General features: G+C 43.7%; 1 protein-coding gene across 1 annotated transcript; it reads left to right on the top strand.

The window, feature by feature from the left end:
- The first annotated feature begins 297 nt into the window (after positions 1–297).
- On the top strand, positions 298–27552 carry LOC112235936 (dual specificity protein phosphatase 7). Its single transcript, XM_024404487.2, has 3 exons — positions 298–1109; positions 11441–11872; positions 26405–27552. The coding sequence occupies exons 1-3, from the start codon at positions 701–703 to the stop codon at positions 26713–26715; spliced, it is 1152 nt and encodes a 383-aa protein (XP_024260255.1). The 5' UTR covers positions 298–700; the 3' UTR covers positions 26716–27552.

Below are 27552 nucleotides of genomic sequence, written 5' to 3'. Positions count from 1 at the left end.
CATTAGCATGGAATAATAGTCTCTGTGCCAGAGGTTGCCCGAAATGTTTCTCTATGCAATTATGCAAATTATGCATTTGGAGATCCCAAGAGACTTCTCCAGTTTCCCCGGAATCCGAACAGGTTGAATCAAGTATCAGTCACATATTTTAGGCCATTTTGTGTGCTATTCAAGTGGCGAGAGACATAGAGGGAACATGATGTCCGAAACACTTTCCACTCCGCTCCGCTGTGCGCTGCGTCTTTAACTGTTCCCCAACTCCTCCTTCTCCTTCAGTGACATGCCCTCCGGTCTGCATACTCCTTTTACTTCGGTCTGCCTCTCATAGCGGTTACTGGAAATGACACACGGGAGGCGGTCGAAAGGCAAATGTCCAAAAATAATGTGCTGTAGTTATGATTCACCTGGAAGCCACATTTTGATCAGATTTATAAGACCAGACAACACTTAGCCTATAGGGTCTTTTCAGTAATGGGACGCAGTATCAAACGGTCTGAGAGAATATCGTTAATGTGTTGAAGCCTGGTGGTGTGTTGATTCCGTCTACCAGCCCGGGTGAGCTGCTGCTGTATCGTGGGACGACCGGGATCAGAGCGGACGGACGTGGTTCTGTCCATATCCACACGAGTAGAAGTTTAGCGCCGTGATTTGATTTTTTTGCCCGCGTGTTAGTGCAAAGAGCCGCATCTATATTTCCCTAATGAAAATTACTCTTTGGAAGGGTTCCCGGGTCGTGACAGAGATGATGTCGAGTAAAAGTGTGGAATGGCTTCAAGAGGAACTTGAGTCCGGGCTCGGTGTGAGCTCGCTACTGCTGCTGGACTGCCGATCGCACGAGCTCTACGAATCATCACACATAGAGTCGGCCATCAATCTGGCGATTCCCGGTTTGATGCTGCGGAGACTAAAGAAGGGGAATCTACCGATCCGGTCCATCATTCCCAACAACGAGGATAAGGAGAAATTCGTGAAGCGGTGCAAAACGGACATGATTCTTCTCTACGACGAGGCCACTACGGACTGGCAGGAGACCGGGCTGGTGAGCTCTGTCCTCGGCTTGCTGCTGCAAAAGCTCCGGGATGACGGCTCCAAGGCTTTTTATCTGGAAGGTGAGAGTTAGCTTCTTTGCTCTTTAATTGTGATATTTCCGTATTCTATTCTACACTCTTGGAAAAAAGGTGCAGTCTAGAACAAAATGATTTTTCGTTATTCCCAAAGGATAACCCTTTGGAGAATCCTTTTGGTTCCAGATAAATCCCCTTTGGGTTCCATGTTGAACCTTTTTTAAAGAGGGTTCCACATTGAACGAAAAAGTGTTCTCCTATGGGGACAGCCAAATAACCCTTTTATAACCCTTTATGTTCTAAGAGTGTATATTATATTCTGTTCTAGACTACCTGTTAGCCTACGAATCCACTATAGCCCAAACTATGTTCTATTCCTCAGCCTGGTCTCATAGACTAGACGTAACATACTAAATTCAGTGTCTGGATTTACATTTCCTATGATATATTATGTTTGGTATGGTTACATAAGACAAGAGGTTGCTAAAGGCAAAAATGAAAGGAGGGTGGTTGGTCGGGCAGATAACGTCTAGCAACCCAAAGGTTGTGTGTTTGAATCTCATCACATGCAATATTAGCTACTTTGCAACTTCTTAGCATGTTAGCTAACCTTTCTCCTAACTCTAACCTTAACCCTTTTAGTTAACCCTAACCCTTTAACCTAATTCCTAACCTTTGTCTTAATTAACCAGGGATGCAAACTAGTCAACTTTCAGTGAAATTCGCCATTTTGAATCCAAAATAGGTGACCTACGTGATTTGTGTAGATCCAATGATAACACTTTTGGGGTAGGGGGCGGAGCAATACTGGCTGTGTCCAAGGCTCAGCCAATCGTTCACATAACAACAGAATGCAGCGCAGCTGAAGAAAGAAGAGGCAACCAACTGACTAGTTACAGCATCAGCGAGCCTCTGGAAAGGCAGCTTGTCAGTTACAGCAGCGCGTCCCCTGAACGATAACAGCGAGGTAACGGTAGAGGAGAAGCCTGACCACGGAGACAGGGGTGAGAAGGTGATGATGCGTACTTCATGAGCTGTAACCGAAAAACAACTGACATCTGGAAAGTTTGAGGTGAGGGAGAAAGTGTGGTGGAACGAGTATTTTAAGTATCTTGCTAGCTGGATCGAATTCTCCGCTAGCTAGCCAGAGAAATGTTGAGCAACATTAGCCAACTTTACTGATCAAATAATTGAGTTTATGGTGTGAAAATTTGCTTGCTAATAAAGTCCGACAGCTAATGTTAGCTAGCTAACGTTACAACATGAAATGAGCAAACATTAGTAACCTAACTAATTTGCCATAGTATTAACTGGTAAATGACTCCTTGCCGTTCCTCAAGTTATAACGCGTTAATTGCTTACTAAACCCCGGCAATCTGTGTGAAAATAAGAATTTGTTCTTAACTGCCTAGTTAAATAAAGGTAAAAAAATATATTGTTAACTAGTTAACGAACTAACTACTATCTGTGAACTAATGTTTTCCCTCTACACTATGTGGTTAATTTTCAGAATGAGAGAATTAGGTGAAAAATGAGACATTGATTGTTAAACAGGTGGATTCAGGGACCAAGTGTAGCTGGAGCCTCACCTGGTTTAAGCTGGATGCCTCTATAGAGGTGAAAGGAACAACACACACGTTCCCTCTTTCTCACTTCTTCAATACAGTGGATAAAAGGGTTGTCAGGTGTTACTCTCTGCCTGAAAGAGATCAATTATGCCAACAAAGGGTCTCATGCTCTGCTGGCACATTGTAGAACAGATGTCCACAGGCAGAAAGTGTACAATGTAATAATGTGTAGCCCAAAGATATTGCTTTTGTTGTGTTGAACTTGACAGTAACACTTGTGTGTGAATGTTATTTTTGCACACATGTAGCCTTGCTCGATGTCTACTATAGTGGCCACTATAATAGAGTAACAATAGAAAGCCTGTTTGTTTCATTCTATTTCTACTTTAAGATGGTTTTTCCCCTCCAAGTGCAATATTTAGATGTGTGTGGTCACCAGTGTTCTATTATAAAGGCTGTCATGGTAACTCCAACATTAGTGTTTTGTATTTTCTCAACACTTGTGTCATTTGCAGTAAAGTTTAGGCAACAAATAACATTGGATTGTTTTCTTTACATGTTTTAGCTGCGAGTTCGGTTCACATGAACCACTTTATATTTCACACACAGAGACGGATCATGTAGATGATATTCTGTTGTTTAATTAGTTAAAACCTACATTTCCCCCTAGCAGGGATTTACATGTTTCGTTGCAAAAAGAAAGCGTCACCTTTCTGGGCCTTCAGCAGTTGGCATCCCTGCCTAACACCTAGACTAGCTAACGTTAGCAACAACTAATTGGAATTCGCAACATATCATACATTCTCCAAATCCGTAACATATTGTACGAGTTGCAATTCGTAACATACTGTATCATATGAATTGTAATTGGTAACATATCATACGAATTGGATGATGGACATCCACAAATTAATACATACCATACGTAACATATCATACTAATTTTGAGTGTCATGTAATTTACATACAGAATAATACGAAATGCTGTGAAACCAGGTTGCAGCCATTCCTAAGGGGCGGTAGGTAGCCTAGTGGTTAGAGCGTTGGAATCCCCGAGCAGACGAGGTACGAAAATCTGTCGTTCTGCCATTGAACAAGGCAGTTAACCCACTGTTCCTAGGCCGTTCTGCCCCTGAACAAGGCAGTTAACCCACTGTTCCTAGGCCGTTCTGCCATTGGACAAGGCAGTTAACCCACTGTTCCTAGGCCGTTCTGCCATTGAACAAGGCAGTTAACCCACTGTTCCTAGGCCGTTCTGCCATTGGACAAGGCAGTTAACCCACTGTTCCTAGGCCGTTCTGCCATTGAACAAGGCAGTTAACCCACTGTTCCTAGGCCGTTCTGCCATTGAACAAGGCAGTTAACCCACTGTTCCTAGGCCGTCATTGTAAATAAGAATCTGTTCTTAACTGACTTGCCTAGTTAAATAAAGATACTAATGTTACCACTGGATTACAGCCAAAGTTATATAGTCACTAAATCAAGGCAACCATATGATACTAATTATCTATTTGTTTCCCTTTCAACAAGTTACACTATTCTTTTCCATTCTAGTCTGTATCATATTAAAGTTGTAAAATAATTGTTGTCTGAATGAAAAGTCAATGGATGGCAGCCATGTTTCCTCTGCCATAATATACAGTATTAGGATATTTAAAAAAAATACTGCTCTTTATTTTCTCAAACGCTTCAAAATAAACCAGTTATATTTTGGCTTAGTGGTTGGTTTAGTTTTTGTATTGTCTAGGTGTTTAACCTGTCTAGGGTTTTTGTAAAGCTATGGGGTTTTGGTTTGTCTAGGTGTACCATGTCTAGGGTTTTTGTATATCTATGGGGTTTTGGTTTGTCTAGGTATATGTAGGTCTATGGTGGCCTGATTGGAATCAATCTGTAGGCAGTGTTGGGAATGATCCATTCTTCTTCTATTGTCTTAATAGTTGCGTATTTCTTACTCTGTCACAGTAGTAAGAATCACAATGGTTCAAGCCCTTTAACTTTCGACTGTTAGACCAATCTAATCGACTAAACATGCTCTATGTGTCACGCCCTGGCCTTAGTTATCTTTGTTTTCTTTATTATTTTGGTTAGGTCAGGGTGTGACATGGGTGGTTGGTTTAGTTTTTGTATTGTCTAGGGTTTTTGAATATCAATGTGGTTTTGGTTTGTCTAGGTATATGTAGGTCTATGGTGGCCTGAATTGGTTCCCAATCAGAGACAGCTGTTTATCGTGGTCTCTGATTGGGGATCCTATTTAGGTTGCCATTTTCCATTTGGGTTTTGTGGGTTATTGTCTATGTGTAGTTGTCTGGCAGCACTCGTGTTATTAGCGTCACGGTCGTTTTGTATAGTTTGTTCAGTGTTTATTCTTCATTTAAAGAAGTATGTATTCATCTCACGCTGCGCCTTGGTCTCATCGTTATGACGAAAGAATGTGGAATGAACCAAATATGTTTTCAATTAATGGTCTAAAATGGTTCAGGAAAGTACTTTCATATCATAAATACATAGGGCCTCGTCTCCGAGTTGGGATGTAGGTCTAACTTAAAGGATTCTGATGAGCCACACCCATTGCTGACAGGTCTATAAAATCCAGCACACAGCCATGCAATCTCCATGGACAAACATTGGCAGTAGAATGGCCTTCCTGAAGAGCTCAGTGACTTTCAACTTGGCACCGTCAAAGGATGCCACCTTTCCAACACGTCAGCATGTACAATTTCTGCCTTGCTAGAGCTTCCCCGGTCGACTGTAAGGGCTGTTATTGTGAAGTGGAAACTTCTAGGAGCAACAACGGCTCAACCGCGAAGTGGTAGGCCACAGAAGCTCACCCCCGAGTGCTGAAGCGCGTAAAAATTGTCTGTCCTCTGTTGCAACACTCACTACTGAGTTCCAAACTGCCTCTGGAAGCAACGTCAGTAAACTAACTGTTTGTTGGGAGCTTAATGAAATGAGTTTCCATGGCCGAGCAGTCGCACACAAGCCTAAGATCACCATGGGCCATGCCAAGCGTCGGCTGAAGTGGTGTAAAGCCCGCCGCCATTGGACTGGAGCAGTAGATATGCATTCTTTGGAGTGATGAATCACGCGTCACCATCTGGCAGTCCGACGGACAAATCTGGGTTTTGGTGGATGCCAGGAGAACACTACCTGCCCCAATGCATAGTGCCAACTGTAAAGTTTGGTGGATGAGGAATAATTGTTTGGGGCTGTTTTTCATGGTTCGGGCTAACACTATTGCATACAATGACATTGTAGACGATTCTGTGCTTCCAACTTGGTAGCAACAGTTTGGAGAAGGCCCTTACCTGTTTCAGCATGACAATGCCCCCTGTGCACAAAGCGAGGTCCATACAGAAGTGGTTTGTCGAGATCGGTGTGGAAGAACTTGACTGGCCTGCACAGAGTCCTGACTTTAACCCTTTTGAACACCTTTGGGATGAATTGAAACGTTGACTGTGAGCCAGGACTTATCACCCAACATCAGTGCCCGACCTCACAATTACTTGTGGTTGAATGGAAGCAAGTGCCTCCCCAGCATTGTTCCAACATCTAGTGGAAAGCCTTCTCAGAAGAGTGGAGGCTGTTATAGCAGCAAAGGGGGACCAACTCCATATTAAATCCTTCCTAGAAGAGTGGAGGCTGTTATAGGAGCAAAGGGGGGACCAACTCATTGCCTACAAGTAGCAATGTAGAACTCAATTGATTTAACATGCAATGTAATGAGTACTTCCGGCGCCGACAGAGATGGCCGCCTATGCTTTCCTAGGAAACTATGCAGTTTTTTGTTTTTTACGTGTTATTTCTTACACTAGTACCCCAGGTCATCTTAGGTTTCTTTACATACAGCCGACAAGAACTACTGAATATAAGATCAGCGTCAACTCACCATCAGTACGACCAAGAATATGTTTTTCGCGATGCGGATCCTGAGTTCTGCCTTACAACCAGTGTAACCGAGTGGATCACATGCAGCGACCAAAAAAAAAAACGACTCAGAAAAAGAGGGAAACGAAGCGGTCTTCTGGTCAGACTCCGGAGACGGGCACATCGTGCACCACTCCCCAGCATTCTTCTTGCCAATGTCCAGTCTCTTGACAACAAGGTTGATGAAATCCGAGCAAGGGTAGCATTCCAGAGGGACATCAGAGACTGTAACGTTCTCTGCTTCACGGAAACATGGCTCACCGGAGAGACGCAATCCGAAGCGGTGCAGCCAGCGGGTTTCTCCACGCATCGCGCCGACAGAAACAAACATCTCTCTGGTAAGAAGACGGGCGGGGGCGTATGCCTTATGGCCAACGTGACATGGTGTGATGAAGGAAACATACAGGAACTCAAATCCTTCTGTTCACCTGATTTAGAATTCCTCACAATCAAATGTAGACCGCATTATCTACCAAGAGAATTCTCTTCGATTATAATCACAGCCGTATATATCCCCCCCAAGCAGACACATCGATGGCTCTGAACGAACTTTATTTAACTCTCTGCAAACTGGAAACGATTTATCCGGAGGCTGCATTCATTGTAGCTGGGGATTTTAACAAGGCTAATCTGAAAACAAGACTCCCTAAATTTTATCAGCATATTGATTGCGCAACCAGGGGTGGAAAGACCCTGGATCATTGTTACTCTAACTTCCGTACGCATATAAGGCCCTGCCCCGCCCCCTTTCGGAAAAGCTGACCACGACTCCATTTTGTTGATCCCTGCCTACAGACAGAAACTAAAACAAGAAGCTCCCACGCTGAGGTCTGTCCAACGCTGGTCCGACCAAGCTGACTCCACACTCCAAGACTGCTTCCATCACGTGGACTGGGAGATGTTTCGTATTGCGTCAGACAACAACATTGACGAATACGCTGATACGGTGTGCGAGTTCATTAGAACGTGCGTTGAAGATGTCGTTCCCATAGCAACGATTAAAACATTCCCTAACCAGAAACCGTGGATTGATGGCAGCATTCGTGTGAAACTGAAGGCACGAACCACTGCTTTTAATCAGGGCAAGGTGTCTGGTAACATGACTGAATACAAACAGTGCAGCTATTCCCTCCGCAAGGCTATCAAACAAGCTAAGCGCCAGTACAGAGACAAAGTAGAATCTCAATTCAACGGCTCAGACACAAGAGGTATGTGGCAGGGTCTACAGTCAATCACGGACTACAGGAAGAAACCCAGCCCAGTCACGGACCAGGATGTCTTGCTCCCAGGCAGACTAAATAACTTTTTGCCCGCTTTGAGGACAATACAGTGCCACTGACACGGCCTGCAACGGAATCATGCGGTCTCTCCTTCACTGCAGCCGAAGTGAGTAAGACATTTAAACGTGTTAACCCTCGCAAGGCTGCAGGCCCAGACGGCATCCCCAGCCGCGCCCTCAGAGCATGCGCAGACCAGCTGGCCGGTGTGTTTACGGACATATTCAACCAATCCCTATACCAGTCTGCTGTTCCCACATGCTTCAAGAGGGCCACCATTGTTCCTGTTCCCAAGAAAGCTAAGGTAACTGAGCTAAACGACTACCGCCCCGTAGCACTCACATCCGTCATCATGAAGTGCTTTGAGAGACTAGTCAAGGACCATATCACCTCCACCCTACCTGACACCCTTGACCCACTCCAATTTGCTTACCGCCCAAATAGGTCCACAGACGATGCAATCTCAACCACACTGCACACTGCCCTAACCCATCTGGACAAGAGGAATACCTATGTGAGAATGCTGTTCATCGACTACAGCTCGGCATTCAACACCATAGTACCCTCCAAGCTCGTCATCAAGCTCGAGACCCTGGGTCTCGACCCCGCCCTGTGCAACTGGGTACTGGACTTCCTGACGGGCCGCCCCCAGGTGGTGAGGGTAGGCAACAACATCTCCTCCCCGCTGATCCTCAACACTGGGGCCCCACAAGGGTGCGTTCTGAGCCCCCTCCTGTACTCCCTGTTCACCCACGACTGCGTGGCCATGCACGCCTCCAACTCAATCATCAAGTTTGCGGACGACACAACAGTGGTAGGCTTGATTACCAACAACGACGAGACGGCCTACAGGGAGGAGGTGAGGGCCCTCGGAGTGTGGTGTCAGGAAAATAACCTCACACTCAACGTCAACAAAACTAAGGAGATGATTGTGGACTTCAGGAAACAGCAGAGGGAACACCCCCCATCCACATCGATGGAACAGTAGTGGAGAGGGTAGCAAGTTTTAAGTTCCTCGGCATACACATCACAGACAAACTGAATTGGTCCACTCACACAGACAGCATCGTGAGGAAGGCGCAGCAGCGCCTCTTCAACCTCAGGAGGCTGAAGAAATTCGGCTTGTCACCAAAAGCACTCACAAACTTCTACAGATGCACAATCGAGAGCATCCTGGCGGGCTGTATCACCGCCTGGTATGGCAACTGCACCGCCCTCAACCGTAAGGCTCTCCAGAGGGTAGTGAGGTCTGCACAACGCATCACCGGGGGCAAACTACCTGCCCTCCAGGACACCTACACCACCCGATGCTACAGGAAGGCCATAAAGATCATCAAGGACATCAACCACCCGAGCCACTGCCTGTTCACCCCGCTGTCATCCAGAAGGCGAGGTCAGTACAGGTGCATCAAAGCTGGGACCGAGAGACTGAAAAACAGCTTCTATCTCAAGGCCATCAGACTGTTAAACAGCCACCACTAACATTGAGTGGCTACTGCCAACACACTGTCAATGACACTGACTCTACTCCAGCCACTTTAATCATGGGAATTGATGGGAAATTATGTAAATATATCACTAGCCACTTTAAACAATGCTACCTTATATAATGTTACTTACCCTACATTGTTCATCTCATATGCATACGTTGATACTGTACTCTATATCATCGACTGCATCCTTATGTAATACATGTATCACTAGCCACTTTAACTATGCCACTTGGTTTACATACTTATCTCATATGTATATACTGTACTCGATATCATCTACTGTATCTTGCCTATGCTGCTCTGTACCATCACTCATTCATATATCCTTATGTACATATTCTTTATCCCCTTACACTGTGTATAAGACAGTAGTTTTTTTTTGGAATTGTTAGTTAGATTACTTGCTCGTTATTACTGCATTGTCGGAACTAGAAGCACAAGCATTTCGCTACACTCGCATTAACATCTGCTAACCATGTGTATGTGACAAATAAAATTTGATTTGATTTTAATTCAATATGATTTAAATGTATAGGCCTATAGCCTACTGTATTTACATGTTAATGCTTTCATCTCAGGTCTATTCATTTGAAGCATCATTTTTATACGCCGCTTGTTTGTATTAATTGCAAAGACTTGGGCAACTTTCAATTGGTAGTCAACTTTGTTCTAAAGTTATGGCGGTCATAGCGGATAAACCGTGTGATTCCACGTTTAGCGGAGATGTTCCGTGTATTAAGTGACGCGCGGCGGAGAAAATGCATTTTAACGATACATTTAGCTATTCTATCAGCGGTCTGACGCGGGCGTTAGATTACGAGCTTTTTCAAGTGCAACGTTAATAACCAGGATTTTGGGGAAACAGCTCGGAGATTTAACGATGCTCCTACGAACTTTCTAACGATAAATTTAACCTTAAGATGTTTTTGGGGAAACGGGCCCAGAATATGAAATGTTGAAGGAGTGGAAACATGGGATGTACAGTAATCCCATTCCCAAAACATCAGTGTTTGAGATGGGTTTATTATTGTGTTATAGGGTTTAATGTGCTAACGTATCAGTATACATTTATTTTACCGTCATGTAGGAAGTAGGCCCGTTTCCGTTTCCTGTCTAGCACATATAAATAGTATCTTTGGTTGTTCTTGGAGTTTATTTCGCCATTTTGAATTGATACATGCTGTTCACACCTTTCGTTCAGTATTCTGGTAGATCTCTGTTCATGCTATCATTTATCACACACACAGACGATATTCCAATTTGCACATTGGACAATAAAGCTATAATCTATTCTAATTTCTCTGTATTGTATTTATAGAATCGCTGGAATGACGTGTCACAGAACCTTTCTCATATTGTGATTCTGACCCATCTGTGTTCCTGTTCTTTCCAGCAGTTCTCTTCTGTTCTATTTTATTTGATTCTAATCTATTAGATTCTATTCTAAAACGTCTCTTTTGTTCTTTCCAGCAGTTCTCTTCTGTTCTATTTGATTCTATTTGATTTGATTCTATTCTAAAACGTCTCTTTTGTTCTTTCCAGCAGTTCTCTTCTGTTCTATTTGATTCTATTTGATTTGATTCTATTCTAAAACGTCTCTTTTGTTCTTTACAGCAGTTCTCTTCTGTTTTATTTGATTCTATTCTATTTGTTTCTATTTTAAAACATCTCTTTTGTTCTTTACAGCAGTTCTCTTCTGTTTTATTTGATTCTATTCTAAAACTCTATTCTAAAACGTCTCTTTTGTTCTTTCCAGCAGTTCTCTTCTGTTCTATTTGATTCTATTTGATTTGATTCTATTCTAAAACGTCTCTTTTGTTCTTTACAGCAGTTCTCTTCTGTTTTATTTGATTCTATTCTATTTGTTTCTATTTTAAAACATCTCTTTTGTTCTTTACAGCAGTTCTCTTCTGTTTTATTTGATTCTATTCTAAAACTCTATTCTAAAACGTCTCTTTTGTTCTTTCCAGCAGTTCTCTTCTGTTCTATTTGATTCTATTTGATTTGATTCTATTCTAAAACATCTCTTTTGTTCTTTACAGCAGTTCTCTTCTGTTTTATTTGATTCTATTCTATTTGTTTCTATTTTAAAACGTCTCCGTTGTTGTTTCCAGGTGGATTCAACAAGTTCCAGACAGACTACCCAGAACACTGTGAGATCAACCTTGACTGTTCCTGCCCCAGCAGTTCCCCGCCTGCGTCTGTCCTGGGGCTGGGGGGGCTGAGGATCAGTTCTGACTGTTCTGATGGGGAGTCATCGGACAGAGAACCGGTCAGCGCCACCGAGTCCGAGGGCAGCCCTCTCCCCAACAACCAGCCTGCCTTCCCGGTCCAGATCTTACCGTACCTCTACCTGGGCTGTGCCAAAGACTCCACCAATCTGGACATCCTGGGGAAGTATAATATTAAGTACATCCTGAACGTCACACCCAACCTGCCCAACATGTTTGAACACAACAGAGACTTCAAGTACAAACAGATCCCCATCTCCGATCACTGGAGCCAAAACCTCTCGCAGTTTTTCCCAGAGGCCATTTCTTTCATTGGTGAGTTGTGGCAGTAGCCTGCTCATTTGAATGTTGTTCAATCACAGATCAGGTGGAGTTCAGAGTCTTTTCATTCTTGTCTCTTGTTGTAATGTTCGTTTGCGTAATGTTTTATGAACCCAGGTCAGAGTTGATTCATTTGAAAAATGGTTTCCTCAGCTCATCCCACCAACATTCAGGTTATATAACTATAAAACTCAATTAGGCAGCGATAGATTCATTAAGTTGTTGGCTGAGTCAAACGAGCTGTCTTATTGCTTAAAACATAGATTTACAAGTACAATAACAAAGCTTATAACTCAAAACATATATAGTATAGATGTATGAGTCAGCAACTTAAGCTAACAAGCCTCAGATGCATCATCCTTTAAGAAACAACTCTGATTGATGTCTTTCTGAGCAGTTTGTGGTATTTCCTGCTACACGCCTCATTTCACACCATGAATGCTATGAGTCATGACTTGATCTGAGTCGCTCTAGCGTTGGAGGGATTATATCATCAAATCACAGTGTGGGCCTTTAATTAACTCATCAAAAGTTGGCCAACAGGTTTCTAGCACAACTCATTATACAACAGAAGGGAATCTGTGAATGAAGTAGGCCAGGTCATTTAGAGAAGCACTGTGAATTAAGTAGGCCAGGTCATTTAGAGAAGAACTGAATGAAGTAGGCCAGGTCATTTAGAGAACCACTGTGAATGAAGTAGGCCAGGTCATTTAGAGAAGCACTGTGAATGAAGTAGGCCAGGTCATTTAGAGAAGCACTGTGAATTAAGTAGGGCAGGTCATTTAGAGAAGCACTGTGAATTAAGTAGAACAGGTCATTTTGACCAGCACTGTGAATGAAGTAGGCCAGGTCATTTAGAGAAGCACTGTGAATGAAGTAGGCCAGGTCATTTTGACCAGCACTGTGAATGAAGTAGGCCAGGTCATTTAGAGAAGCACTGTGAATGAAGTAGGCCAGGTCATTTTGACCAGCACTGTGAATGAAGTAGGCCAGGTCATTTAGAGAAGCACTGTGAATGAAGTAGGGCAGGTCATTTAGAGAAGCACTGTGAATGAAGTAGGCCAGGTCATTTTGACCAGCACTGTGAATGAAGTAGGCCAGGTCATTTAGAGAAGCACTGTGAATGAAGTAGGCCAGGTCATTTAGAGAAGCACTGTGAATGAAGTAGGCCAGGTCATTTAGAGAACCACTGTGAATGAAGTAGGCCAGGTCATTTAGAGAAGCACTGTGAATGAAGTAGGCCAGGTCATTTTGACCAGCACTGTGAATGAAGTAGGCCAGGTCATTTAGAGAACCACTGTGAATGAAGTAGGCCAGGTCATTTTGACCACTGTGAATGCAGGTCATTTAGAGAACCACTAAATGAAGTAGGCCAGGTCATTGAGAGAACCAATGTGAATGAAGTAGGCCAGGTCATTTAGAGAGGCACTGTGAATGAAGTAGGCCAGGTCTTTTTGACCAGCACTGTGAAGGAAGTAGGCCAGGTCATTTAGAGAACCACTGTGAATTAAGTAGGCCAGGTCATTTTGACCAGCACTGTAAATGAAGTAGACCAGGTCATTTAGAGAACCACTGTGAATGAAGTAGGCCAGTTCATTTGGAGAACCACTGTGAATGAGGTAGGCCAGGTCATTTAGAGAGCCATTGGGAATGAAGTAGGACAGGTCATCTTGAAGACTGAAGAATGAAGGATAGACTTACTTGTTGACCACACCACCCACTCACCACCGCCCTCGCATGTGCGAGCGTTGCAAAATTAACACAAACATTATTCTATTCGATTTGAAAAAACACATAAAAATACACCTTATGGAACAGCAGGATTGTGAAGGAACACAAACATAGACATAGACACATGCATACAAACACACAATAACATACGTACCACACACACATGGATCTTGTGTTATAGATATGTGGTAGTAGAGTAGAGGCCTGAGGGCACACATGTAGTCTTAGGAATGTAATGTTATTAATCTGCCTTAATTTTGCTGGATCCCAGGAAGAGTAGCTGCTGCCTTGGCAGGAACTAATGGGGATCCATGATAAACCCCAGGAAGAGTAGCTGCTGCCTTGGCAGGAACTAATGGGGATCCATGATAAACCCCAGGAAGAGTAGCTGCTGCCTTGGCAAGAACTAATGGGGATCCTTAATAAACCCCAGGAAGAGTAGCTGCTGCCTTGGCAGGAACTAATGGGGATCCATAATAAACCCCAGGAAAAGTAGCTGCTGCCTTGGCAGGAACTAATGGGGATCCATAATATACCCCAGGAAGAGTAGCTGCTGCCTTGGCAGGAACTAATGGGGATCCATAATAAACCCCAGGACGAGTAGCTGCTGCCTTGGCAGGAACTAATGGGGATCCTTAATAAACCGCAGGAAGAGTAGCTGCTGCTTTGTCAGGAAATATTGGGGATCCTTAATATACCCCAGGAATAGTAGCTGCTGCCTTGGCAGGAACTAATGGGGATCCGTAATAAACCCCAGGAAGAGTAGCTGCATCCTTGGCAGGTACTAACGGGGATCCATAATAAACCCCAGAAAGAGTAGCTGCTGCCTTGGCAGGAACTAATGGGGATCCATAATAAACCCCAGGAAAAGTAGCTGCTGCCTTGGCAGGAACTAATGGGGATCCATAATATACCCCAGGAAGAGTAGCTGCTGCCTTGGCAGGAACTAATGGGGATCCATAATAAACCCCAGGACGAGTAGCTGCTGCCTTGGCAGGAACTAATGGGGATCCTTAATAAACCGCAGGAAGAGTAGCTGCTGCTTTGTCAGGAAATATTGGGGATCCTTAATATACCCCAGGAATAGTAGCTGCTGCCTTGGCAGGAACTAATGGGGATCCGTAATAAACCCCAGGAAGAGTAGCTGCATCCTTGGCAGGTACTAACGGGGATCCATAATAAACCCTAGAAAGAGTAGCTGCTGCCTTGGCAGGAACTAATGGGGATCCATAATAAACCCCAGGAAGAGTAGCTGCTGCCTTGGCAGGAACTAATGGGGATCCTTAATAAACCCCAGGAAGAGTAGCTGCTTTCTTGGCAGGAACTAACGGGGATCCATAATATACCCCAGGAATAGTAGCTGCTGCCTTGGCAGGAACTAATGGGGATCCATAATAAGCCCCAGGAAGAGTAGCTGCTGCCTTGGCAGGAACTAATGGGGATCCATAATAAACCCCAGGAAAAGTAGCTGCTGCCTAGGCAGGAACTAATGGGGATCCATAATATACCCCAGCAAGAGTAGCTGCTGCCTTGGCAGGAACTAATGGGGATCCTTAATAAACCCCAGGAATAGTAGCTGCTGCCTTGGCAGGAACTAATGGGGATCCATAATAAGCCCCAGGAAGAGTAGCTGCTGCCTTGGCAGGAACTAATGGCAAACCATAATAAACCCCAGGAAGAGTAGCTGTTGCCTTGGCAGGAACTAATGGGGATCCATAATAAACCCCAAGAAGAGTAGCTGCTGCCTTGGCAGGAACTAACGGGATCCATAATAAACCCCAGGAAGAGTAGCTGCTGCTTTGTCAGGAACTATTGGGGATCCTTAATATACCCCAGGAATAGTAGCTGCTGCCTTGGCAGGAACTAATGGGGATCCATAATAAGCCCCAGGAAGAGTAGCTGCTGCCTTGGCAGGAACTAATGGGGATCCATAATAAACCTTCAGGACGAGTAGCTGCTGCCTTGGCAGGAACTAATGGGGATCCTTAATAAACCCCAGGAAGAGTAGCTGCTGCCATGGCAGGAACTAATGGCGAACCATAATAAACCCCAGGAAGAGTAGCTGTTGCCTTGGCAGGAACTAATGGGGATCCATAATAAACCCCAGGAAGAGTAGCTGCTGCCTTGGCAGGAACTAATGGGGATCCATAATAAGCCCCAGGAAGAGTAGCTGCTGCCTTGGCAAGAACTAATGGGGATCCTTAATAAACCCCAGGAAGAGTAGCTGTTGCCTTGGTAGGAACTAATGGGGATCCATAATAAACCCAGGACGAGTAGCTGCTGCCTTGGCAGGAACTAATGGGGATCCATAATAAACCCCAGGAAAAGTAGCTGCTGCCTTGGCAGGAACTAATGGGGATCCATAATAAACCACAGGAAAAGTAGCTGCTGCCTTGGCAGGAACTAATGGGGATCCATAATAAACCCCAGGACGAGTAGCTGCTGCCTTGGCAGGAACTAATGGGGATCCTTAATAAACCCCAGGAAGAGTAGCTGCTGCTTTGGCAGGAACTATTGGGGATCCTTAATATACCCCAGGAATAGTACCTGCTGCCTTGGCTGGAACTAATGGGGATCCATAATAAGCCCCAGGAAGAGTAGCTGCTGCCTTGGCAGGAACTAATGGGGATCCATAATAAACCCCAGGAAAAGTAGCTGCTGCCTTGGCAGGAACTAATGGGGATCCATAATAAACCCCAGGAAGAGTAGCTGTTGCCTTGTCAGGAACTAATGGGGATCCATAATACACCCCAGGAAGAGTAGCTGCTGCCTTGGCAGGAACTAATGGGGATCCATAATAAGCCCCAGGAAGAGTAGCTGCTGCCTTGGCAAGAACTAATGGGGATCCTTAATAAACCCCAGGAAGAGTAGCTGTTGCCTTGGCAGGAACTAATGGGGATCCATAATAAACCCAGGACGAGTAGCTGCTGCCTTGGCAGGAACTAATGGGGATCCTTAATAAACCGCAGGAACAGTAGCTGCTGCTTTGTCAGGAACTAATAGCAAACCATAATAAACCCCAGGAAGAGTAGCTGCTGCCTTGGCAGGAACTAATGGGGATCCTTAATATACCCCAGGGATAGTAGCTGCTGCTTTGGCAGGAACTAATGGCAAACCATAATAAACCCTAGGCAGAGTAGCTGCTGCCTTGGCAGGAACTAATGGGGATCCATAATAAGCCCCAGGAAGAGTAGCTGCTGCCTTGGCAAGAACTAATGGGGATCCTTAATAAACCCCAGGAAGAGTAGCTGTTGCCTTGGCAGGAACCAATGGGGATCCATAATAAACCCAGGACGAGTAGCTGCTGCCTTGGCAGGAACTAATGGGGATCCTTAATAAACCGCAGGAACAGTAGCTGCTGCTTTGTCAGGAACTATTGGGGATCCATAATAAACCCCAGGAAGCGTAGCTGCTGCCTTGGCAGGAACTAATGGCGAACCATAATAAACCCCAGGAAGAGTAGCTGTTGCCTTGGCAGGAACTAATGGGGATCCATAATAAACCACAGGAAGAGTAGCTTCCTGCCTTGGCAGGAACTAATAGGGATCCTTAAAAAATCCCAGGAAGAGTAGATGCTGCTTTGGCAGGAACTAATGGGGATCCATAATAAACCCCAGGACGAGTAGCTGCTGCCTTGGCAGGAACTAATGGGGATCCTTAATAAACCCCAGGAAGAGTAGCTGCTTCCTTGGCAGGAACTAACAGGGATCCATAATATACCCCAGGAATAGTAGCTGTTGCCTTGCCAGGAACTAATGGGGATCCATAATAAGCCCCAGGAAGAGTAGCTGCTGCCTTGGCAAGAACTAATGGGGATCCTTAATAAACCCCAGGAAGAGTAGCTGCTGCATAGGCAGGAACTAATGGGCATCCTTAATAAACCGCAGGAAGAGTAGCTGCTGCTTTGTCAGGAACTATTGGGGATCCTTAATATACCCCAGGAATAGTAGCTGCTGACTTGGCAGGAACTAATGGGGATCCATAATAAACCCCAGGAAGAGTAGCTGCTGACTTGGCAGGAACTAATGGGGATCCATAATTAATACAATTGTTCCACCCACACTACTTGCACGCGTCAACTAGCATCTGCTTAGCCAGGCGCAAAAATAGAAATGTGTTCTATTTGTGACGCTTGGAGCGCTGCAAGTCCCGCCTGTCCCATTTCCTCATTGGTTTTTAGGAGAGTATACCTACGTGGGTGATTGAAAATAAACTGAGGTCCACTCCAGTTGATGGTGGTAATGCACCTTAAAGTTGGTTGCCAACCGTCATATATAGTCCAAAGAAGAAGAAGAAGCGTGAAGGAGGAGAGATGACTAGAAACAAACTCTGTTTACTGTTTTATCTGTGGATTAATTGTCGGAGTAGAGGACCTTGTGCATTTCAGGTAAAATAACAACCCAATGTTTATATCCCAGGACAAATTAGCTAGCAACAGCAAGCTAGCTAAATTCCAATCAATGTTTAATACTTATCGACCGGTCCCCAAATTAATATAGTTGGTTCAGAGTTCATTTTGACATTTCAACCTGCGTGTTCTGATCTCGTCTGGGTGGACAAAGTCAGCATGCGCGCGATGGCAGACGCACGTGCTCAGTCTGGTCTGCATGTTAGTTTGTAATGAATGATGGATAACTAGGGTTCTTTGGCTGATGAATGATGGATGGCTAGGGGTTCATAGCATTGGGCCAGTAACTGAAAGGTTGCTGGTATAAAGTAATGCACTATATAGGGCTCTGGTATAAAGTAATGCACTATATAGGGAATAGGGCTCAGGTATAAAGTAGTGCCCTATATAGGGAATAGGGCTCTGGTCTAAAGTAGTACCACTACATAGGGAATAGGGCTCTGGTATAAAGTAATGCACTATATAGGGAATAGGGCTCTGGTATAAAGTAATGCACTATATAGGGAATAGGGCTCTGGTATAAAGTAGTGAAAGAATTATAACAGAGAGGTTTGTTTTGTAATATTTACTTAGGACTATTTCAGTATTTCAGACCAGACTATTTGTGGTTAGTTTCAGTATTTAATTAATCACCCTACTACTAGACGAATACCCAGGGTATTCCCCTCATCAGCTTCATGGGAATGTGGAGTTTTGGTTTGTCTCTGGAATTTATCCTGAGCCGTGTTTGTTTTGAAACACAGTTAAGAAACCCACTATGACATGTGAAAGGTTTCGAGTCAGAGTTGGAGGGTCAATCGCTGGAATGTGTGGTAGCAGGGATTGCTGCTCCACTTTTAGGGAAATATGTAAAGCTACTGTAGTTAGTTAGGGCCTGTTAATTGGTTACTTTGGGCGTGTTAGTTACTTTGGGCATGTTAGTTACTTTGGGCCTGTTAGTTACTTTGGACCTGTTAGTTACTTTGGGCCTGTTAGTTGCTTTTGGCCTGTTAGTTGCTTTTGGCCTGTTAGTTGCTTTGGGCCTGTTAGTTACTTTGGGCCTGTTAGTTAGTTACTTTGGGCCTGTTAGTTAATTAGGGCCTGTTAGTTAATTAGGGCCTGTTAGTTAATTAGGGCCTGTTAGTTAGTTAGGGGCCTGTTAGTTAGTTAGGGCCTGTTAGTTAGTTAGTTAGGGACAGTTAGTTAGGGCCTCAAATCAAATCAAATGTATTTGTCACATACACATGGTTAGCAGATGTTAATGCGAGTGTAGCTAAATGCTTGTGCTTCTAGTTCCGACCATGCAGTAATATCTAACAAGTGATCTAACAATTTCACAACAACTACCTTATACACACAAGTGTAAAGGAATGAATATGAATATGTACATAAAAATATATGAATGAGTGATGGCCGAACGGCATAGGCTAGATGCAGTAGATGGTATTGAGTACAGTGTATACATATGAGATGAGTAATGTTGGGTATGTAAGCATATAAAAGTGGCATAGTTTAAAGTGGCTAGTGATACATTACATCAAGATGGCAAGATGCAGTAGATGGTATAGAGTACATTATATACATATGAGATGAGTAATGTAGGGTAAGTAAACATTATATAATATAAAGTGGCTAGTGATAAATTGATTACATACATTTTTCCATTATTAAAGTGGCTGGAGGTGAGTCAGTATGTTGGCAGCAGCCACTCAATGTTAGTGATGGCTGTTTAACAGTCTGATGGCCTTGAGTTAGAAGCTGTTTTTCAGTCTCTCAGTCTCTGCTTTGATGCACCTGTACTGACCTCGCCTTCTGGATGATAGCGGGGTGAACAGGCAGTGGCTCGGGTGGTTGTTGTCCTTGATGATATTTTTGGCCTTCCTGTGACATCGGGTGTTGTAGGTGTCCTGGAGGGCAGGTAGTTTGCACCCGGTGATGCGTTGTGCAGACCTCACTACCCTCTGGAGAGCCTTACGGTTGTGGGCGGAGCAGTTGCCGTACCAGGCGGTGATACAGCCCGCCAGGATGCTCTCGATTGTGCATCTGTAAAAGCTTGTGAGTGTTTTTGGTGACAAGCCGAATTTCTTCAGCCTCCTGAGGTTGAAGAGGCGCTGCTGCACCTTCTTCACCACGCTGTCTGTGTGGGTGGACCATTTCAGTTTGTCCGTGATGTGTACGCCGAGGAACTTAAAACTCTCCACCCTCTCCACTCTGTCCCGTCAATGTAGATAGGGGGCTGCTCCCTCTTTTGTTTCCTGAAGTCCACGATCATCTCCTTTGTTTTGTTGACATTGAGTGTGAGGTTATTTTCCTGACACCACACTCCGAGGGCCCTCACCTCCTCCCTGTAGGCCATCTCGTTGTTGTTGGTAATCAAGCCTACCACTGTAGTGTCGTCGGCAAACTTGATGATTGAGTTGGAGGCATGCATGGCCACGCAGTCGTGGGTGAACAGGGAGTACAGGAGAGGGCTCAGAACGCACCCTTGTGGGGCCCCAGTGTTGAGGATCAGCGTGGGTGGAGATGTTGTTACCTACCCTCACCACCTTGGGGTAGGTAACCTACCCTCACCAACTGGGTCCTGGCCCGTCAGGAAGTCCAGGACCCAGTTGCACAGGGCGGGGTCGAGACCCAGGGTAATGATGAGTTTGGAGGGTACTATATGGTGTTAAATGCTGCACTGTAATCGATGAACAGCATTCTTACATAGGTATTCCTCTTGTCCAGATTGGATAGGGCAGTGTGCAGTGTGATGGTGATTGCGTCGTCAGTGAACCTATTGGGGCGGTTAGACACTAGAAGGAACCAGAGTTTAAACATCTAGCTCCTAGTTATAAATCAAATCAAATCAAATACACTAGAAGGAACCAGAGTTTAAACATCTAGCTCCTAGTTATACACTAGAAGGAACCAGAGTTTAAACCTCCAGCTCCTAGTTATACACTAGAAGGAACCAGAGTTTAAACCTCCAGGTCTTAGTTATACACTAGAAGGAACCAGAGTTTAAACATCTAGCTCTTAGTTATACACTAGAAGGAACCCAAGTTTAAACATCTAGCTCCTAGTTATACACTAACATGAACCAGAGTTTAAACCTCCAGGTCTTAGTTAGACACTAGAAGGAACCCAAGTTTAAACATCTAGCTCCTAGTTATACACTAACATGAACCAGAGTTTTTCCTGACTAGACTCCATTAGTTCTACTGTCTGTATTTGTCTAGACACACTAGAGTTAATTTAAATACACTATATATACAAAAGTATCGGGACACCCCTTCAAATGAGTGGATTTGGCTATTTCAGCCACATCCGTTGCTGATAGGTGTATAAAATCGAGCACACCGCCATGCAATCTCCATAGACACACATTGGCAGTAGAATTACCTTTTCTGAAGAGCTCAGTGACTTTCAATGTGGCACCATCATAGGGTAGCACTTTTCCAACAAGTCAATTTGTCAAATGTCTTCCCTGCTGGAGCTGCCCCGGTTAACTGTAAGTGCTGTTATTGTGAAGTGGAAACGTCTCGGAGCAACAACGGCTCAGCCATGAAGTGGTAGGCCACACAAGCTCACAGAACGGGGCCACTGAGTGCTGAAACGTGTAGCTCGTAACAAATGTCTGTCCTCGGTTGCAACACTCGCTACCGAGTTCCAAACTGCCTCTGGAAGCAAAGTCAGCGCAATAACTGTTTGTCGGGAGCTTCATGGGATGGGTTTCCAAGGCCGAGCAGCCGCACACAAGCCTAAGATCACCATGTGTAATGCCAAGCGTCATCTGGAGTGGTGTAAATCCCGCCACCATTGGACTCTGGAGCAGTGGAAACACGTTCTCTGGAGTGATGAATCACTCTTCACCAACTGTCAGTCCGACGGACAAATCTGAGTTTGGTGGATGAGGACTAATGGTCTGGGGAGGGAGGGAGGGGAGGGAAGGAAGGAGTAGGGGTTGAAAGAGAGTAGGACTGACTTACTTTGCGGTAGCCTTTGAAGCACTAATGGCTTGATAGTGCAGAGTGTTGCACCAGACAAAACCCAGGAACATCATCTAGGTTGTGAATAATGGATCATCTATATCAATGACTATGTCCCAAATGCACTACTTTTAAAAATGGGCCCTGGTCAAAATTTGTATACACATTTTTTATATGTGCCTGGTGTCTTGAGATGTTTCTTCAATATATCCACATAATTTCCTCCCTCATGATAAAATCTATTTTGTGAAGTGCACCAGTCCCTCCTGCAGCAAAGCCCCCCCCCCACAACATGATGCTGCATCCCCGTGCTTCACGGTTGGGATGGTGTTCTTCGGCTTGCAAGCTCCCCTTATCCTCCTAACATAACAAGCCTCCCCATTTCTTATCCTCCTAACATAACGATGGTCATTATGGCCGAACAGTTCTATTTTTGGGATTGTTTCATCAGACCAGACGACATTTTTCCAATAAGTACCATCTTTGTCCTCATGTGCAGTTGCAAACCGTAGTCTGGATTTTATGGTGGTTTTGGAGCAGTGGCCTAGAAATACATCCATAAGTTCAACTCCAATTGACTCAAATGATGTCAGTTAGCCTATCAGAAGCTTCTAAAACCATGACATCATTTTCTGGCATTTTTCAAGCTGTTTAAAGGCACAGTCAATTTAGTGTATGTAAACTTCTGAACCACTGGAATTGTGATACAGTGAACTATAAGTGAAATAATCTGTCTGTAAACAATTGTTGGAAACATTACTTGTGTCATGCACAAAGTAGATGTCCTAACCGACTTGCCAAAACTATAGTTTGTTAACAAGAAATGCGTGGAGTGGTTGAAAAGCGAGTTTTCAAGACTCCAACCTGAGTGTAAGTAAACTTCCGACTGTCGTTTTGAATATAGGTAATTTATTTCTGAATAAGGGTAATTTAGTTCTGAATATAGGTAATGTAGTTCTGAACGTGGGTCATTTAGTTCTGAATATAGGTCATTTAGTTCTGAACGTGGGTCATTTAGTTCTGAATATAGGCCATTTAGTTCTGAACGGGGGTAATTTAGTTCTGAACATGGGTCATTTAGTTCTGAAAGGGGGTCATTTAGTTCTGAATATAGGCCATTTAGTTCTGAACGGGGGTAATTTAGTTCTGAACGTGGGTCATTTAGTTCTGAAAGGGGGTCATTTAGTTCTGAACATGGGTAATTTAGTTCTGAACGTGGGTCATTTAGTTCCTTCAGAAAATATTCACACTTTTTCCACATTGTGTTATAGCCTGAATTTAAATTTGATTAAATATAGATTTTGTGTCACTGGCCTAAACACATTACCCCATAATGACAAAGTGGAATAATTGTTTTTCGAAATCTTTACAAATAAATAAAAAATGAAAAGCTGAAATGTCTTGAGTCAATAAGTATTCAACCCCTTTGTTTTAAGTAAAAACTTCCAGTGTTTAAGATGAGTTTTGAATGACTACCTCCTACTATCTCTGTAACCCACACATACAATTATCTGTAAGGTCCTTCAGTTGAGAATTGAATTTCAAACACCTATTCAACCACAAAGACCAGGGAGGTTTTCAAATTCCTTGCCAAGAAGGGCACCTACAGTGGCTTGCGAAAGTATTCACCCCTCTTGGCATTTTTCCTATTTTTGTGGGGTTTGTATTATTTGATTAATGCAATATGCCTACCAATTTGAAGATGCAAAGTATTTTTTATTGTGAAACAAACAAGAAATAAGACAAAAAAAACAAAGAACTTGAACGTTCATAACTATTCACCCCCCAAGGTCAATACTTTGTAGAGCCACCTTTCACAGCAATTACAGCTGTAAGTCTCTTGGGGTATGTCTCTATAAGCTTGGCACATCTAGCCACTGGGATTTTTGCCCATTCTTCAAGGAAAAACTGCTCCAGCTCCTTCAAGTTGGATGGGTTCCGCTGGTGTACAGCAATCTTTAAGTTATACCACAGATTCTCAATTGGATTGAGGTCTGGGCTTTGACTAGGCCATTCCAAGACATGTTTCCCTTTAAACCACTCAAGTGTTGCTTTAGCAGTATGCTTAGGGTCATTGTCCTGCTGGAAGGTGAACCTCCGTCCCTGTCTCAAATCTCTGGAAGACTGAAACAGGTTTCCTTCAAGAATTTCCCTGTATTTAACACCATCCATCATTCCTTAATTTCTGACCAGTTTCCCAGTCCCTGCCGATGAGAGGTGTTGGCTTTGCGCCAGACATATGGTTTTCCTTGATGGCCAAAAAGCTACATTTTAGTCTCATCTGACCAGAGTACCTTCTTCCATCTGTTTGGGGAGTCTCCCACATGCATTTCGGCAAACACCAAAAGTTTTTGCTTATTTTTTTCTTTAAGCAATGGCTTTTTTCCTGCCTCTCTTCCATAAAGCCCAGCTCTGTGGAGTGTACAGCTTAAAGTGGTCCTATAGACAGATACTCCAATCTCCGCTGTGGAGCTTTGCAGCTCCTTCAGGGTTATCTTTGGTCTCTTTGTTGCCTCTCTGATTAATGCCCTCCTTGCCTGGTCTGTGAGTTTTGGTGTGCGGCCCTCTTGGCAGGTTTGTTGTGGTGCCATATTCTTTCCATTTTTTAATAAGGGATTTAATGGTGCTCTGGGGGATGTTCAAAGTTTCTGATATTTTTTTATAACCCAACCCTGATCTGTCCTTCTCCACAACTTTGTCCCTGGCCTGTTTGGAGAGCTCCTTGGTCTTCATGGTGCCGCTTGCTTGGTGGTGTTGCAGACTCTGGGGCCTTTCAGAACATGTGTATATATACTGAGATCATGTGACACTTAGATTGCACACAGGTGGACTTTATTTAACTAATTCTGTGACTTCTGAAGGTAATTGGTTGCACCAGATCTTACTCAGGGGCTTCATAGCAACGTATGAATACCAATGCATGAACCACCTTTCCATTTTTTATTTATTTTTTAAACAAGTTATTTTTTAAATTTCACTTCACCAATTTTGACTATTGTGTGTATGTCCATTACATGAAATCCAAATAAAAATCCATATAAATGACAGGTTGTAATGCAACAAAATAGCTAAAAAACGCCAAGGGGGATGAATACTTTTGCAAGGCACTGTATTGGTGGATAGGTAAACAGAACAGACATTGACTATCCCTTTGAGCATGGTGCAATAATTAATTACACTGGTGTACCAATACACCCAGTCACTACAAAGATACAGGCGTCCTTCCGAACTCAGTTGCTGGAGAGGAAGGAAACCGCTCAGGGATTTCACCATGAGACCAAGGGTGACTTTAAAACAGTTACAGAGTTTAATGGCTGTGATAGGAGAAAACTGAGGATGGATCAACAACATTGTAGTTACTTCACAATACTAACCTAAATGACAGAGTGAAAAGAAGGAAGCTTGTACAGAATAAAAATATTCCAAAACATGTATCCTGTTTGCAACAAGGCACTAAAGTAACACTGATAAAAATGTGGCAAAGCAATTAACTTCTTGTCCTGAGGACAAAGTGTTATGTTTAAGGCAAATCCAATACAACACATTACTGAGTACCACTCTCCATATTTTAAAGCATAGTGCTGGCTGCATCATGTTATGGGTATGCTTGTAATCGTTAAGGACTGGAGAGTTTTTCAGGATAAAAAAAAGATGGAATGGAGCAAGGCAGGCAAAATCCTAGAGGAAAACCTGGTTCAGTCTGCTTTCAACCTGACACTGGGAGATGAATTCACCTTTCAGCAAGACAATAACCTAAAACGTTGTTGTAGCTGTTCTCTCATTATAAACTCCTGAAACCAGAGAGGTGGAGTTGATGTAGCTGTTCCCTCATTATAAACTCTAGAAACCAGAGAGATGGAGTTGATGTAGCTGTTCCCTCATTATAAACTCCAGAAACCAGACAGGTGGAGTTGTTGTAGCTGTTCTCTCATTATAAACTCCTGAAACCAGAGAGGTGGAGTTGATGTAGCTGTTCCCTCATTATAAACTCCTGAAACCAGAGAGGTGGAGTTGATGTAGCTGTTCCCTCATTATAAACTCCAGAAACCAGAGAGGTGGAGTTGATGTAGCTGTTCCCTCATTATAAACTCCAGAAACCAGAGAGGTGGAGTTGATGTAGCTGTTCCCTCATTATAAACTCCTGAAACCAGACAGGTGGAGTTGTTGTAGCTGTTCCCTCATTATAAACTCCTGAAACCAGAGGTGGAGTTGTTGTAGCTGTTCCCTCATTATAAACTCCTGAAACCAGACAGGTGGAGTTGTTGTAGCTGTTCCCTCATTATAAACTCCTGAAACCAGAGGTGGAGTTGTTGTAGCTGTTCCCTTTAAATATTTCTGAACACTCAAAGGCTTCACACAAGTTCAATAAAGTAAGTAAAACTAATTTATGTTGCATTAAAAAACATCTCAAACTCATCTTTACCTTCTCTCTTCCAGATGAAGCTCGTTCCAAAAAGTGTGGTATCCTGGTGCACTGCCTGGCAGGGATCAGTCGCTCGGTAACGGTCACGGTGGCATACCTGATGCAGAAGCTCAACCTGTCGCTCAACGACGCCTACGACTTCGTCAAACGCAAGAAGTCCAACATCTCTCCCAACTTCAACTTCATGGGTCAGCTTCTGGACTTTGAGAGAACGTTAGGGCTCAATAGCCCATGTGACAACCACACCTCCACCAATGACCAGCTGTTCTTCACCACGCCAACCAATCATAACGTGTTCCAGCTCGACACGCTGGAATCTACATGAAAAGGAGGAGGGGCGAGACTTGGATGTGAATGTTCATCTTCTGATCGTCAGAGGCTGGCTGGCTTTGACAGCGGATAGTCTGGGATGGTGGATGGACATGGGAAGAGGACAGGGGCAGAACAGACGCCAAATGGAAGTCTGTTTGACTTGTTGAATCATTGGTCTCTCAGAGAGGAAGAGGACTGTTCTTCTGTTTCATCTCCACAGTGGTTTGGGAAGCGCCTTATCTTGTCATCTTTTTGACCAGCCTGTTATTTTATGTCTAAGGAAGGAAGAAGTCCTAGATGTAGACTGATTCATGCTGCAGTACAGAACTGTACAGAGAATCATACAAAGTTGGGAAACGCAGATAGATGGATCTGCTGCAGTCATTCATTGATTCATTGTCGTCCTCTTGGACAAGCTCTTCAACAACGTCTTGATGATGATGATGATGTGTTGGAGGGTCTCGGATTCACCCGTATGGAGCTGGTCTCCCTCTATTGAATGTTGGTCAAATTTTTTTACAAACTTAAGTTATTATTAAAACAAAACACAAGCCTGTTCAAGTGATGCTAATAACAATGTAATTACAAGTACGTATTATCAGTATGAATGTATGTATGTATGTATGTATGTATGTATGCATTTGTATATTTGAATATATTTACACACAAATGTATGTCTACTACTACTACTACTACTATACTCTTACCTGTACAAAAACACACACTGACAGCTGAAGGAGATATTATAACTAAAGAAAAAACAGACCAACAGAAAGTAACTTTTTGATAATATTCTGGTTGTTTTTGTCATTTCTTTTCAATGTTTGTAAAGATGACCTAATGCAGTTTG

The sequence above is a fragment of the Oncorhynchus tshawytscha genome, linkage group LG02 (assembly GCF_018296145.1).
Source record: "Oncorhynchus tshawytscha isolate Ot180627B linkage group LG02, Otsh_v2.0, whole genome shotgun sequence".
NCBI classification, from domain to species: Eukaryota; Metazoa; Chordata; class Actinopteri; order Salmoniformes; family Salmonidae; genus Oncorhynchus; species Oncorhynchus tshawytscha.
The sequence above is the reverse complement of the archived record's forward strand: the minus strand, read 5'-3'. Positions and strand labels throughout refer to the sequence as shown.